Source organism: Schistocerca serialis, chromosome 5, assembly GCF_023864345.2.
Source record: "Schistocerca serialis cubense isolate TAMUIC-IGC-003099 chromosome 5, iqSchSeri2.2, whole genome shotgun sequence".
NCBI classification, from domain to species: domain Eukaryota; kingdom Metazoa; phylum Arthropoda; class Insecta; order Orthoptera; family Acrididae; genus Schistocerca; species Schistocerca serialis.
Window position 1 is genome coordinate 256,535,674 of NC_064642.1, and position 17,138 is coordinate 256,552,811.

Genomic DNA, 17,138 nt, shown 5'->3' on the forward strand with positions numbered 1-17,138 from the left:
TCTTCTACAGATTTGATTAATTTGGTACTGCTGCCCTGCCTTTCTGTTAGCGTATCATTAGTCCCATTTGCCAGGAATGTCATATTATTAAAAATTTGCTTTACGTGGTTTTGTTATAACTAGCATATCTGTAATATCTATGTTCATAAATACACTATTCAAAAGAATTAGGGGAACACGTGTATCAACGCCCGCTACCTTAAATCTGTTCCGATACATACGGTACCTGTGGTCTTATTGCGTGTCTTGAGATCTTCGCTCTCAGTGCAGGAAACAATTAAAATCATTCGCCTTCTATTGACTATGTTATGCATTAGAGTGTCAAGTGGCCCCTCAGAAGGAGGTGAATATAGGTGTGAGCCGGCAGAAGTGGCCGAGCGGTTCTAGACGCTACAGTTTGGAACCGCGCGACCGCTCCTGTCGCAGGTTCGAATCCTGCCTCGGGCATGGATGTGTGTGATGTCCTTAGGTTAGTTAGGTTTAAGTAGTTCTAAGTTCTAGGGGACTGATTACCTCAGAAGTTAAGTCCCATAGTGCTCAGAGCCATTTTGAATACAAGTGTGACAACGTTTTCTAATGAGGCACACTGACGGCAGTTATATTTTGTGGATGTTGTATTCAAACAAGCACTTGCAACGCGACATTTTAATGCAGTGCATGTTGCAAAAGTAGTCTGTGTGATCCAAACACGATGGACTTTCAATTGTGTTGCTGCAGATGCCAATGCGTCCCCACGTGTTTTCCATAGTTTGTGGACACGCTGGATTACACAAGGTGACTTGGACAAGTCGCTGATGCATTACATCCTCACGTGAAGATCGATACCTGGCCATGTCTGCGTTGCAGCGTCGTACGAATATCGCCAGAGTACTGAAAGCCTATCTCAAAAGGACCACTGTGGCTGATCAGACTGTAATGAAAACGTTACGAGAAAGGACGTTACGAAACAGACTTTTTGTTCCAGTACCCGCTTGACAAGACAACGTCTTGCAGCTAGCCTTCAGGTCTGCCATTCCCGTGTCAACAGGCAGCCTAGTCACCGACGAAATGTGTCATTCACAGACAAATTCAGATAGCCTCTGACGTGAGGTGATGGCTGTGTCCGTGTGTGGGTACCCTTAGAGAGCGGTACCTGCCAAATATTGTTTAGCAAATGGACAGATTTCCAAAGTTCTGTGGTGTTGTGGGGAAGTTTCAGTATTTAGAGCCATATGGATCTTTCCATTGTCCAGGGCCACCTCACTGCCAGGCAGGCGGGCATCAGCAAGGATGTCTTGGAAAGCCTGGACCTTGAATTAATCGAATGGTCGGTGGTCGGTCCCAATCAAAGCCCCATCGTGTACATGTAGAATATGATTGACAGACGTCTTCGTGGTCATTCTGTTCTATTACAGACTCTCCAAGAACTCTCTTGGGTTCTCATTGAGAAAAAGGAACAGATAACACTGACTGACCTCCGTAGACTAATACGTAGGTGTCAGGCAGTGATAAACGCTCACGGAGGACATAAACGTTACTGAAGCTCCGAAAGTCCAATGAAAATCACCCAGGACGACGGGGTGAATGACTGTTTCCATTTTGTTTTCGACATCTATAGTAGTTTCAGATCTTTTTATGTAAACGGTCGAGGATGTAATATTTTGTTGTGTTCTTAATTTGTGAAAGATAAGGTATAATTTAGTAATATACCCAGTCCTCAATCGAATATGGCAGTTGCCCAAGACATGTTTTCCTAATTCTTTTGAGCAGTATACAATAATAATAATAATAACAACAATAATAATAGTAATAATAATAGTAATAAAAATAATTGTAGGTCGTGTATTGTACGCAATTAGGTATAATCCCTAAGGATTCTTGAGACTTGAGGGCACTACTATTTCTAAGTTAAAGGAATTAAAAATATATTATTGAATACGATAAATCAGTAATACCTCATATTTTACAAAGAAATAAGAGATGGACTCTCATGAGATTCTTCGTGTTCAAATTATGGTTACTTGTGAAATACTTTCTCAGTCACACAGGGAGAATAGGAAAGTTATCAGTACGTTTCAAACTTTTTTAGAAGTTGCTGAAAAAATTTAATAAACGGGCATTTACATATTTCTAGTGCTTATAAATTGCTTAAATCGAAAATAAAAGTATGAAATGAATGCAAGAGATGTCCCGTTAAACCTGACGAAGCTGAAACGTTTATAACGCAGACCTCTTGGCAAGTCCTTTCTTTTCAATAAGGTATTGACAGTAACAAGCATAAAACAATTACCTCTTGTCGAAAAAGTAAAGCTCGTTGAAAAAGAAAACACGAATAAACTCCGTGACGGATTTGGTGACGTTAACTCGCAACGTAAAAACTCAAGTGCACAGTACTCGAAACAACAGAGGCGAGATCGAGATCGAATTCCAGAAATGTAAAATTATTTATTTAATCGTATTCAATTACTGAAGTTAAATAACAATTTGAAAATATTTTGTAACGCACAGAGTGAAGTGTAATCATATTCAGCGCTGTTAATCGGACTACAAACTAAATGGCATATATTTCTGATTCTCGGTTCAATCCACAATAACCGTTTTAATTAGGTGGAGGGTACGCGAGTGACTACGAGAGAACTGAAGAAGAGGCAGTCAGAACGTTACTTCTGAATGTTCCGCACAAAATATGTTGTTGAAAGAAATGCTTGAAGTGTTGAAGAGAAAAATAACAAAGAAACACAGTTGAGATTGAAAAGTCTATCGCAATGGCTGAAAGAACTCAGAATTCTCGACTGAAGCTCATTAGAGGTACACTGGAGTTTTTAAAGCATCATTAGTCACAAAGAGATTATATTTTGCGCAAGCGGTGCCTCACAGCACATAAATGTTTGAGGAAAGTTGTTTTTGTACAGCTGTCTAATTCATGGCGCTTTCGTTCAGTAATGTTCGTTCTTTATTATTTTCGGCAATGCATTTTGGTGTCTGTGGGTAATCGTCAGGTGTATTTTGACGCTCGCATTAGTCATCTACATCTACGAACATACTCTGGAAATGTCTGTAAAGGGCATGGTACAGAGCTAATTCCCATTGTACTAGCTATTGGGGCTTCTTTGGGTTTCATTCACGTATGGAGCGCGGGAATGATGTCTCTGTGCTCTCTCTATTTAGTATAATCTTGTCCTCACAATCCCTACGGAAGCGAGACACAGGGGGATGACAATATGTTCCTAGCTTCATTATTTAAAGTTCGTTCTTGTAACTCTTTAAATAGGCTTTCTCGGAACATTTTGCGTTATCTTCAACCCTCTGGTAGTTCAGTTTCTTCAGCATCTTTCTCACACTCTGCCAAGGATCAAACAAATTGTGATCAATTCTCTTGCCCTTCTGGCTGTATGTCCAGGACCCTCACTAGTCCTGTTTGGTATGGGTCCCACACACTGGAGCACGACTTTTACTTTTATGATTGTATGCAATCGTTTCGCTGCATATCTCTACAAATTGCTACACACCAGTGTTTGTATGAGTTACCGATATGGGAGTCACAGATAAGACGTCTTTTTTCATTTTTTGAAGTGCACTGTTTCATGACGATTTAAAGCAAATTGCCAATTTTTACACCACTTTGAACTCTTAACATGATTCGGCTGAATATCTGCCCAGCTTTTTCCACACAGTATTTGATTATATGTAACTGCATCATCTGCGTAAATTCTGAGCTTACTAATGTTGGCAAGACCATTAATATTGAGCGAGTCATTAATATTCAGCATGAACAGTAAGGGTCACTACATAGTTCTCTTGGGCACACCTGGAGTTACTTCCATGCTTCCATTCAAATAACATGCTGCGTCTACCCAACCAAGAAATCTCCAATACGGTCAAAACTTTCGCTTGATACCCATGTCATTGTGCCACCTATCATAGGCGTCGGTGTGGTATTGATTCCAATGATTTTCTAAAATCAAGAAGTACTGTATCTGTCTTGATACATACTTTTCAGGAGGTGAGGTGAGAAACGTACGAGCTGGGTTTTCACATTATCGAAGTTTTCGGAATACATGTTGGTTGGCAGGAAGGAGGTCATTCTGTTCAAGATACGTCATTATGTTTGAGCTGTGAATATGTTCTAAGATTCTACAATAAATGGATTGCAAGGATAATGGGCATTAGTTTTGTAAACCACCTTTACCGTTCTTGCAGACGAGTGTGGCGTTTGCTTGCTTCCAGCTACTGGGCACGGGATCTACGGTAGATCGTGGTTAGAAGAGGAAAGGATCTGCAAATTCGGTGCAGAATCTGATAATGACTGCACCAGACCGTGGAGCTTTGTCCAATTTTGTACATTTCCAGTTGCTTCTCAGCGCAACTGACTCTAACATCTGTATCAAACACCTATGTAGTGGTGCGAGAATTAAACTAGAACACTACTCCTTGATATTCTTTTGTAAAGGAACATTGTGAAACGGAATGCGGCATGTCTGTCTTTTGGTTTGTTTTGCTGTCTCCTCCATGATTGTCTCGACACTAACGTTGGTACCGCAAATAGCCTTTACAAATGATCAGGGAGCGAAATACATTGTGCTACACAATGCAGACCGTAAAATTTGTTGACTAAGAAGCTTAAGGGTCCAGTTACACGTATGTGTTATCTTTGCACAGTATGGAGTTGCTGTAGTGATTTCAAAACTGAAAACTGGAAATTTACTTCGCCAAGATGGCGTTTATCATGAGGCTGTGCGGCTTAAGGGTAACCATTAGTAATATAATTACACACAGGTAGGTTTTCGACGATTTAGAAAACAATTCGGGCTGTGGTGATTGCATTTCACGTCGAATTTCCAACTGGCCACCCATGAACTTTCAGTCTTTAAGATGAAGCTCCAGTGGAGCCTCCGAAAATCAAAATAACGTCAGTAGATCACAAGTGGAAAGCAAGAGCATAACACGAATTGTCAGTACCATAGCAGAGTATATTAGGCAAAATGCAATGGCCATCTGCCCAGCTAAACGTAGACGGAAAATTTACTGAGAAGTGCACATACCAGTGGGGGCGATGAAGAATAGCAAGCAACAATGGGTCTAGACGTAGGTATAGTTGTAGTTAGTTGGCAAACGTGGAACTCTTCCAGGCGTTCAGTAACAGCTATAGTTATTTAGGCCGAATATTATTCAGTTAGGGCTTCAATTATATTTCTTTTATTTTATGTTGTTTTGCTTCATTATATTTTCAACATTCTATTTCTATATTATACAGTGTGTCCCACCTAACTTTGCCGCTTCATATATCTCTGAAATGAAATAAAATGTGAAAAATGCAATTGGCAAGGGATGTACCTATTAAGGGGCTCACAGAATGGGCAGGAAGCACAATCTATGAATGTAAACAAATATCTCTTTCAACACGAAGTTATGTTTTTTTTTTAGAAAAAATGGCACATATATATTTTCCTACGGAAATGAGAACTAGAAGTTGAAATAGTGATGCCAGACTTGGTTTCACTGCTCTAAGCCCTATACATTCTCGAATATTTAGCATTTAAGTAATGGAGTCGGTGCCATAGTTTCTGCTGCAAAGCTGTAATTATATAATGCGGGTTGCCTGCGCTGTGGTGAAGACTGCTGTAGGCTACCGTAGCTCTGCACATTAAAGCGTTACTGTTGCTCCGTTACCATTCTTTAAAGTCTACGTACTTCGGAAGATATGTAGTTTCGAACAGGGTAAACAAGTCTCTCGTCACTAACTGTAGTGAAAAACATACATATGTCATTGAAAAAACGTAACTTTGTGCCGAAAGTGATGGTTGTTCACATTTATGGACTGCGCCTTTCTGCTCTTTGTGTGAGCCCTTCACATAGGTGCATCCCTGGCCAACCGTATTTTTTACATTTTGTTTCGTTTCTGGAATATACGAGGTGGCAGAGTTAGTTTGCTGATCCTGTATAGCAATGATGTGACGTACTGTATCAGTACACACACACATGAGACACTCTCTCTCTCTCTCTCTCTCTCTCTCTCTCTCTCTCTCTCTCTCTCTCTCATACACACAGACACATGATAATTATTGGAAATGTGCGACCTGCTTAGAGTTTCCAGATAACAGGTCCAAAATTTATGGTAATAAACTGAATTGAACTGAGTTCCACCGCACTTTCCAGTTATGGGTTCAGTTTAAAAGAAAGTTTTAAAATCGTAAACATGGCTGCTGCTTCAGCAACTGTGTGACAGTAGACATGGAGAGGTTGAAGAGAATCAGCCAACCAGTTGCAAATAAAGATTTATTGGAGCCCTTGATCTACATATCGACAATTTTAAAATTGTGTTCAAAAATGGCTCTGAGCACTATGGGACTTAACATCTGTGGTCATCAGTCCCCCAGAACTTAGAACTACTTAAACCTAGCTAACCTAGGGACATCACAAACATCCATGCCTGGGGCAGGATTCGAACCTGCGACCGTAGCGGTCACGCGGTTCCAGACTGAAGCGCCTCGAACCGCACGGCCACACCGGCCAGCTTTTAAAATTGTGTTCTTCCGAAGAAATCAGGTTTAAAATTGACTAAACCTAGGTCAAGGGTTCCAATAAACCTTTATTTGCAACTGATTGGCTGATTTTTTCAACCTCTCCAAGTTAAAGGAAATTTGTGTATTTATCACAGAGCTTTACACTGCCCCTCAATAAGCTTTCAAAAACACTGCTTTGGAATTAAAAAAAAAAAAAAACTCTCAAGGTGTGTTTTTGAATAGAGAGATAAAGTCACCCAATATGTTTAACAGAACTACGTAGTTTTGCTGCAGGGGGTACATGAAATAACAAAGACCAAATAAGGCGCAATGAACACATATCTGCAAATGCTTAGTTTCCGTGGCAGAGACCAGTTTTTTATACCATGCAGCACAGTGTGCAGTGGATTCTAAGGAACGACGAGCTGTAGTTCCCTTTCAGATGGCAGCATTGTTTCCCGTGACTGCGGCGGTTCACCTCACACTTTCTTGGGAGTGTTAGTCACGGTCACTACCACTGACTTTCTGTCAGTCGCAATAGAAACACTTGCACCTGGTAAAATGCTTAGAGCAGCGAAGCTGCGGAAGTTACATTCTGAAGCGGTGGAACAGTGAAAGCACGACACACGAGGGGTGGAAGATTCCAGCCAGCACGCCGTACATCGGTCGGAAGAAGCCACGATCGTCGCTGGCCAAGCTCTCACTAGCGGGAGAGAGTAGTCCAAGATAATAATGGCGAGTCATTATATAAACACTATTGTGGCGTGTGATCAATAGACTTAGCGACGAACACCACTTGTCTGCTATGCGAGCTAGGTGGAGTATGCTGGATAATTGAATACACTGTGCAGATACTGACCATTCTCTTGCGGCAAGGAAGTGGTGTCGAGTCAGTGTTTTGCCGGTTACGCTGCGGGATACTACAGCCAGCAGTGGCCAAACAGACGATCGCCGAGGCGCTATTTATGTGCGTTCATCCAGCGACCAGGGATGTATGAGCCCGGCAGTCGTGTCCAGACAGCCGCCGCGCTGAATCCGCTGGCCAGTCGTCGTCATCGTAAGCCAGTCCCGCCTCAGGCACGCTGACCACCCTGCCGCCCAGCAAAGACGCTGTTGACCAGCACTGCAGCCGATGACCGCAGCCTGAGGCTACGTTCAGTGTGTCACCGACAACACTTGTCAGACGCCGTCGCCAGAGGTCGCCCGTTAACATCGGCCAGCAGCTTAGTCGCAGTACGGCCGATCCAATTCGTCAGCTTCTGGCGGCGTCAAGTAGGTGAGGCTAGGTTTGGTACGGTTAGGTTAGAATCTCTTCTATGTGTGAAGTAGGTCAGGTTTAGCCTGGAGTGGGACGGACACCACGATGTCTCCGTGTTTGGAGCTGGGTGCTGCGTTTTCTATTAAAAAGACGCCGAATGCATGTGAATAAGCTATATCTGTCTCGAAAAGGAGGTGGCGAGTACTGTACACTCTGTCTCTGGTTATCGGAATAACCAGAGAAGTTTTAGCAACATATGACATGAAGGGAGAAACGTTATGTTACAGACTCAGAATGACTCGTGGTGACCTGAAAAAGTAATATCACAGACACTCTGGTTTGCTGTATTCATTTGAAGTTATGCAGGCATACGTCAAATAACCTTGAATGAATGTCGTTCAGCATAAGTGTGGAAGACAAGCATAAAGTTTATAATAAAAATCTGTGAACAGCTAACGCACTGAAAAGTGGAAAAACATACAGATTCGGAAACAACTTCATGAAAGAAAATCACCTCCCTACTGTCAAAGAAACCGCAGTAAGTAGCAATACAGTACTAATTTATCGACACTACAATCCAAATACTAAAAGCACGCCACATTTTTCACTTGAATATATTATTTTTGGAGTTATAATTTACGCCTAAAATGTACGATAAATATTTTGTCTACTTGTGGTTTCATATAAACCTGCGATTTCAGTCGATAGACTCTAACTTGAAACCTGAATATGATTTTTTATCCTCAGGACGCGACAAACTCAAAAAAATGGTTCAAATGGCTCTAAGCACTATGGGACTCAACTGCTGTGGTCATTAGTCCCCGAGAACTTAGAACTAGTTAAACCTAACTAACCTAAGGACATCACAAACATCCATGCCCGAGGCAGGATTCGAACCTGCGACCGTAGCGGTCTTGCGGTTCCAGACTGCAGCGCCTTTAACCGCACGGCCACTTCGGCCGGCGACAAACTCACTCTTTCTTGGACTAAAGTCCTCAGCTTATTACAGCCCACATTCTGTGTGTGAGAAGTCGGTCGATCTGACCGGAGAAAACAGACTGATTTGAATTCACTGACTGTCGTCCGAAGTCTTTACCTTCGGACGATGAGGTAGGCTACACTGGGGTCGGCGCTAAAAGTAGTGTACTGATTTGAAAAGACAAGCAGTCTTCAGCCGACGCCGATCGACGGCGGAATCCATCGATGCCACTGTGACCGCAGCCTAAGCCAAGCAGGGCGGGGCCTCGGTCACCAGGCACTCTGCCTTCGACTGCCTGACCGTCAGCGGTGCCTAGGCGTAGCATTGCGTCGGCCCCGGAGGAGCCCTGCCTCTCCTCGTCCGAGCCTTGCAGCGTCGCCCTACTGACACTGCAACGTCTGACTGCGCCCATGGGATGTGGTCGCACACGCGTCTCCAGCTAGTGTTCCCTACATCCTATGTTTCATTTAACCGTGTCAGAAACACACACTATAGCTTACAAGTTTTACAAAATGTTCCAAAACATGGAACTATAAGCGTTACAATTACAATTAAATGCGGAGTGACCAGTATGCAGCAACTTCGCATGCTTCCTTGGTGGCATCGGCGGCCGGTGTGGCCGAGCGGTTCTAGGCGCTTCAGCCTGGCACCGCGCGACCGCTGCGGTCGCACGTTCGAATCCTGCCTCGGGCATGGGGTGTGTGATGTCCTTAGGTTATTTAGGTTTAAGTAGTTCTAAGTTCTGGAGGACTGATGACCTCAGATGTTAAATCCTATAGTGCTCAGAGCCATTTGAACCTTGGTGGTATCGATGACATTCTTTGGCGAAAATGACATTGGGCATAGGCTGCAGACAAGAAGATGACTCATTGTCTTTTCTTCACCACATTCACATGCTGTGGAATCGCATGCAAATCCCCACTTTTTCAAGTTGGTCTTCGTTCTTCCAACTCCAGAACGCAGCCTGTTGAGGGTCTTCCATGTCGACCAGCTTTCTTTGTGACCTGGTGGGAGGCTTTCGGTCGGGATCTTCCACCCTGCAAGGTAGCTGAATTTGGAACACCATGAATTGACTCTGAAGTTCGAAAGTGGTTCAGTGAGGCTTTCAGTTGAATGGAGAAAGCTTTTCCTTCGCTTGAGCCTTGGTACTGCTTGCTGACTCCCGTGTAATGCGTGGTTCTTCAGATACAATGCCTTAGACTTTTCCAGTCTGGATGCACATTCACGGCGGATATCTGGAGCTGGGATGCTCGCTAGACAATAAACTTTATCAAGTGGTGTAGATCTCAAACATCCCGTAATGAGTCTGCAGGTTTCATTCAAGGCGATATACACTTGTTTAGCATGACTAGATCTGCACCACACAGGGCAAGCATATCCTGCAGCTAAATAACAAAGAGCTACAGCAGAAGTTCTTAAGATGCGAGGATGCGTCCCCCAGGTTGTACCCGATATTTTCCAGAAAATTTTGTTCCTTTCAGATACCTTCTGATTGGTGTTCAAGCAATGTATTCTGTAGGTAAGTACTCGATCAAGAGTTACTCCAAGATATTTGTGAGTGAAGCAGTGTTCTAATTGCTTACCTTCCCAGAACACCTGCAATTTCCTTTCTACATGTCTATTTCTAAGATGGAACGCACAAATATGTGTTTTTGCTGGGTTTGTCTTCAGCTGGTTGTCTTGGTAATAGCCACTTAGAATTTCTAGAGCATGGGGGAGCTTCTCTTTAATATGTTCAAATGATGTTCCTTGAACTGCTAGAGCGACATCATCAGCATAAATAAATCTCTTTCTCCCTTGCGGGCAGGGCTGATCACTTGTGTAGATATTAAAAAGTATAGGAGCTAGCACACTCCCTTGTGGAAGGCCGTTCTTTACATTCCTCCATCTGTTCCGCTGACCTTGAAATTCAACAAAACGCCTTCTGTTCTGAAGAAAGCACTCAATCATTTGGGTGAGTTTGTAATCCCCAGTCATGTTAAGCACTTTATTTTGGTTAACAGTATCATAGGCTGATATCAAGACAATAAAATCTACATCAGTGACTTTGTTGTTTTCATAGCCGTCTTCTACATATTGTGTTAGGTGAAGTACTTGTGAAGTACAGCTTCCCGCTAGTCAAAATCCGGCTTGTTCTGATATGAGCAATGGTTCTACCACATCAGATAGTCAGTCCAAAATCATTCTTTCCAAGATTTTATGTAAATGACATAGTAAGGAGATTGGTCGGTAGTTCTTGGGATCGCTTGCGTTCTTTCCAGGCTTCAGAATTGCAATAACTCTGGCTTTTCTCCACAGTTTAGGGATTTTGCAGTAGTTGATGCAATTGTTGAATAAGTCCAAGAGCCATTGCTTACTGGCAGGACCAAATCTTATACGTTGTTCGAGGGAGATGTCATCCATTCCTGCCGCCTTACCAGTTTTGCATTTATTCAGTGCTCTATTCAGATCTTCCATTGTAAAATGGTAAGAGAGTATAATGTTTTCCTGGCACATCAGTTTCTCGGCTATTCGTTTGAGTCCAATTCTAGCTTTACTTGGTTTGCCGCTCTCCACGAGCTGACCTGCAATTTGATTTGCAGAGATGTTACTATGTAGTGAGAACTTCGTTTTATGATTACTGAGGAGTCTAATTAACCTCCAGGCATTGTAACTGGTTCTTCTTATATCCAATTCTTCCATTAATTTGTTCCATTGGTTGCGTTTGGATTCAGAAATGGAGGAAATAACACGCAGCTCCCTAGAGATAGTTTCATCACTGAAAGGGTCTTGATATTCTTTCAATAAAGGCGATGTTTCGGAGGTAAGACCTTGAATGTAACTGGTCCTACAGCCTCTAGGAATGGTTTTTCTTGAGCAATACTGGACTACTTCCATAAACTCTTCGTATGCCTCAGGAATGGGATCAATTGTTGTAATCCTTTGATCAAGAATTGTGGAGAATGTTTGCCAGCTTGCCTTCTTCAAATTATACCTTCACCTGAAGGACACGGTGTGTGAGGGGATTGCTGGTATCAATTGACTCATAATTGGACGGTGCTGCGTGTGAGGAACCGGTGTACAAAGAGATTTGATACTTCGTTCAGCCAATTTCTCATTCACAAAAATAAGATCAGGCATCGTTGCCATCTACAACTATTGAAAGACGGAGGAAGTTTTTTACCGTGGATCAAAGATAGTTGATGCAGATCTGCCCATTCTCGTACGGCATTTCCTTTTGGATCATTCTGAGAGTAGCCCGAAACAGTGCTATGGCTGTTGAAGTCACCAATAATTACAGATGGCTTCAGGCTGTTGAAATTAGCAGGAGGATGAAACAAGAATGCTTCATTAGGAGGCTTGTAGAGAGAGGAAATTACAAGGTTTCTAACTTCTACAGTAATGATTTCAATATTATTTTGCTCTGTGATGGAAGTCGTAAGAATCTGGAGATCGGGTTTGGCAAAGATGGCACTGCCATATTGGCCATGAGGTCTTTCAGCCATCAGTTTCATTCCTGGAATGAAGCTGATTCCTGCACGTGGTGCCCCTGCATAGGTACTTGGAATCGATTTCCAATACTGAAGTTCAGCATTCTAGAAACAAACATGCATTCTATGTTAATAAAGAGCATATTTGGTGTCTCGATGACGGGTTCCGAATCTCCACATCCGCCATCGAACCGACAACGCCAGGATAGGAGCACAGCTACGTAGACATCACAACCGGAGGAGCATTTCCCCACCCATCTAGTAGCGATCGCCGCACAATACGACCAATTACTGTCATTACTCTTTAGAAGAATCGCATGTTGTGGTACGGGTATGCTTCTGGAGCCGATACAAAAATAGCGAATTATCCACAGTACTGGTATATGTAGTCCACTGTCGTCACGGGATGTCGAAACGCGAGGTGCATCGTCCGTCCACTGGCGCAGTTCGTCGAAAGAGCTGGGCGGCGTTGTACTTACCGTCGTGCAGCGGGTCGATTGTGTGGATCATGAGCTGCAGCAGCCCGTGCCGGAACTTGGTGCCCGAGTGGTGGTGATGGTGGTGGTGGTGGTGGCCGGACGAGGAGGAGGCGACGGGCCGGCCCACGACGAGCCCGGGCCCGGTGACCGCCCCCGCCACGCCCGGCGCCGCCCCCGCCGCCCCCGCCGCGCTGCCCGCCGACCCGCCCGCGCCCGAGCCGCCGCCCACGCTCGTCTGGCTCGACGTGGCCGCGTTGCTCGCGTGCTGCAACACCAACACCGCCAAGACTCCCTCACTCTGCTGCATTTTGACCCAGTTTTGCCAACGCAAGGTCTACTGCAAGAACTTGAGCTACATCTAAATAATTGCTTTCGAACGAAAGGATTTTTCTTCATTATAAGCTAAATTGCATAAAAGTTGTTTTTGATGTGACGTAACAGACACTTTCAGCTTCAACGCAGAGTTGCTAGAAATTATCCAACTCTTCTCGTATCGTATCTCATATCAGTCCTTCCGCATAGGCTGATAAATAAACTCTAAGGAAAAAAAAAAAAAGAATTATCCGAATGTGACAGAAATCGGTACATGTAATGAAAAGGTACTCACGTTCAAATGAGTACATTCGAGAACAACTGGAGAATTTATTCAGGAGAAAGGTTTCAGAAAAAGAGCAAGTTAATAACGCGTTGTTGGCCCACCGCTGGCCATTATGCAGACAGTTATTCGGCTTGGCAGTGATTGATAAAGTTGTTGGATGACCTCCTGGGGAATACTGTGCAAAATTCTGTCCAATTGTCATGTTGGATCGTCAAAATCCTCAGACGGTTTGAGAGCCCTTCCCGTAATGCTCAAAACATTCTCAGTTGGAAAGAGATCCCGAGACCTTGTAGGCCAAGACAGGGTGTGACAAGCAGAAAGACAAGCAGTAGAAACTCTAACCGTTTGCGGGCGGGCATTATTTTGCTGAAATGTAAACCCAGGATGGCTTGAAATCTAGGGCAACGATCGGGGTGTATAATATCGTTGACATAGCACTATGCTGTAAGGGTCGCGCCCATAACAACAAAAGGTGTCCCGATGTGAAAAGAAATGGCACTGCATACCATCAGTCCTGGTTGTCGGGCCGTATGGCGGGCGTTACTCGGGTAGATTTGCCACAGCTGTCCAGGACGTCTCCAGGCACGTCTTCGACCTAGTGATGGGACACCCGACTGTTTTTAACAACCGTCTGGTCCATCGATTGTTTTTTCTGTCAGTCGGTTTTTTCAGTCGAATGAAAGAACCGAATGAAACTAATCTCCACGGCCATGTCAGCTGTATGGATGTTTTCATTCACTCACCGGGTTTGACTGGTTTCAGTCAGTATGAGACAACCGACTGAAACAAGTCTCTGTCGGCTGCGGCCGTTTAATGAATGTTTTAATTCACTGGCCAGGATTGAGGGGTTTCATTTATTGCGATACAACCAACTTACGCAAGTGTCTGTCGTTTTCGGCCGTTATCTGAATGTTTTCACTGCGCCTTCGAATTTTTTAGCAGTCAAATAAAATATTCATTTCAAGAAGATGCAAATAAACCGTGTATTTAAAAAATGAAGTATATGCGAAATGTTTAAATTTACTTACTTAAATGCAAATTTTTATGCTTGTTAAATATTTTTCATGGTGTTAAATTCCAATTTTTGATTAGTTTTAAAAATTTTACATCTGCTGCTTCTCTTTAAATTTGTGCATATATAAGTGAACGATCACTTTTTAACGCTTTTTTACTACGATGGTTTCTTGTCTGCTTGCTCAGTACAGATGTTGCAACTGATTGAAACTACCTTCCCCATAAGCTAGACACTTTAAACTTTCCACATAGATCAGAACTGGATGACACTGCAATATTAACTAACTTTAGAGTCTAGTGTGTGGCGGAGGGTATTTTATTCTTCGGTCGATCTGTCTGTTCAGTACACATTTTGCAACTGATTTTAAACTAACTTCCCAACAAGGCAAAGACTTGAAACTTTCAACATAGCTCAGAACTGGATGACAATGCAATATTATCTGGCTTTGGTTCAAATGGCTCTGAGCACTATGGGACTTAACATCTGAGGTCATCAGTCCCCTAGAATTTAGAACTAATTAAACCAAACTAACCTAAGGACATCACACACATCCATGCCCGAGGGAGGATTCGAACCTGCAACCGTAGCAGTCGCGCGGTTCCGGACAGAAGCGCCTAGAACCGCTTGGCCACAACGGCCGGCTATCTGGCTTTCTTTTCTGCTGTAGGGTGGAGACTACTTGATGTACCACTGCTGTTTCCCTGTTTTCCTTTTCCAATCGCGAATGTTTGCTGCTAAGCTTCCATGTAGGCTCGATTCTCTCTAATTTTTACATTACTTAGAATGAAATAATATACTGGTTGATTCAGTAGAAGAGAAACTGAAATAAACCTGAAATTTACCGTATGTCTCATTGAAATATTTGAAATCAACCAAAAATATCACACACACAAGACTAAAAAGCAGACAATAACTGTTTAAATAAAAAACTTTCAGTATACATTTCTGTAAATGCGGCTAAAAGGTGTTAAATAATCTGTCCTAGCTCTATACAGGTTCAGAGGTCGTGAAAATTTTTGCTTGTGAAATTTCAATAGCTATGCTTGTAAAACTGAAAACGGAAAACGCGGGGCGCATGCAACAGATAATAGAAAGGAGTGTTGAGAGTAACAATAGTTGAGAAAAATCACAGAACTGTTCAAATTATTTGAAGTGCAATAAAATTGTTAGCGACTTAGTTGCAGCTATTCAAACATAAGTTACCTATTGCATGCGTGCCACGTTTTTCGTATTAAATTTTACAAGTATTGTTACAGCTGTTAAAAATTCACAAGCAAAAATATTCAGAAGTATCTGTAGGCGTCAGTAATCAGTATTATTTAATACATTTTAGGCTATTTTAAAAATGTGTTATATTAAAAATATTTTACTTAAATAGATATTTTTAATTTAAATTTACTGAAGATCTATCTCTCTCTTCTCCCTCCGGCTGACACCCAACAGCGATATTTCGTTTCCTGATACGATAAACTCTTTTTATTGGTGACTCGATCAGTTGTATTTTAAGCATATTATATAACACATTGTGGGAAGTATTTTATCGCGAAGGAGTTTGTCATTATTCGTTAATTTCCTCTGAATTTCTTTTTTAATGTAGTTTCATAATATGGATCTCCCTTGCAGATACTGTGTGTCGCATTGAATTTATCTTGAGATTTACATCTAATACGCAGTCATATGATTTATCCCATTCATAAATATTCCACTGATTCATAGAAACATAGATTTATGTAATAGTTAAGACTTATTTATTTTTATCAGGCTTTTGATCCCTCAGAATCAATTGTAGTATTATTTGTTTCGATTTAAGCAGGACAGACGAACAAAATACATTTATAAATTTCAAACTTTGCAGTTTCTTACAACAATCGGCTCACAATAATCTTGACGATGCAACTCCAGGTTACGTCTGAAGGTAGTCTTATGTGTGTTGAAAGTGTCTGCGTAATAGTGTTAGTATGTTGATATGTTTATCATATTTTAAGTGATCGCATATCTTGCAAATGAGACTGAAATTGTTAACTGGCTCAGCATTCGCCAAGATGAGTGTGGAAAAACCGCAAAATACCCTCACTCAAGTGGCTGGCAAAATCGACTCGAGCCGGTGTGGAGTCAAACCAAGTTGCAACTCGCCTTTCCAAGACTGGAACACAGCGAGGAGATGCGTTTTTAAAACATTACCTTAAAACTGATCACTTGACTAACGTTATAACATCTTGTAACCTTGTTCAAACAAACTGTGGCCGAACTCTCTAAATATTACTGGGGGCACAAATGGTATTTCAGTTAATTAGCTTAGAGGAAAGTTATAATTTTGCAGCATTGGGTTTCCCTGCACTGGTACTAGCTTTGAGGGCGTCCAAAGGCTTACTGAAGAGATTTTTACATAACTGTCTAGGGTAAACCCGTATCTTTTTTTCGGGTGTGGGAAATTCGATTGACTGGAAAGAAACAGACTGTAATCAACCCTAGTTAAAATAAAGCAAATGAAGACAGGGCCGTAGGTACTTCCTTCGTTTTATTCTGTTAAAAACACGGAGACAAGCAGGTTTAGATGCTCTCCTACACTCCTATAAACATAAAAGATGTTCCAAAGTGATCTCAACAGCTTCGATCACGTATATTTCAGAAATGGAAATAGGTAGAAAGGGTTGGTTTGCGGCGTAATGTTCACACAAAGCTAAAGCTGTTTCTTTTTTCATACTTTCCCATTTTAACTGTCGTCTGGTCACACCCCATCAGTTGGTATAGTGTGTGGAATGGTTGATACAGACCGCTGGCCGCGGTGGCCGAGTGGTTCTAGGCGCTACAGTCTGGAGCCGCGCGACCGCTACGGTGGCAGGTTCGAATCCTGCCT

General features: G+C 42.4%; 1 protein-coding gene across 1 annotated transcript in view; it reads right to left on the reverse strand.

Moving 5' to 3' along the window:
* LOC126481881 (sodium/potassium/calcium exchanger Nckx30C) overlaps positions 1-17,138 on the reverse strand; it is a 1,430,899-nt gene that overhangs the window by 614,788 nt on the left and 798,973 nt on the right. The window contains exon 4 of the mRNA XM_050105840.1: positions 12,669-12,933. Coding sequence (XP_049961797.1) covers positions 12,669-12,933 — 265 coding nt within the window. The remainder of the gene's footprint in view (positions 1-12,668; positions 12,934-17,138) is intronic.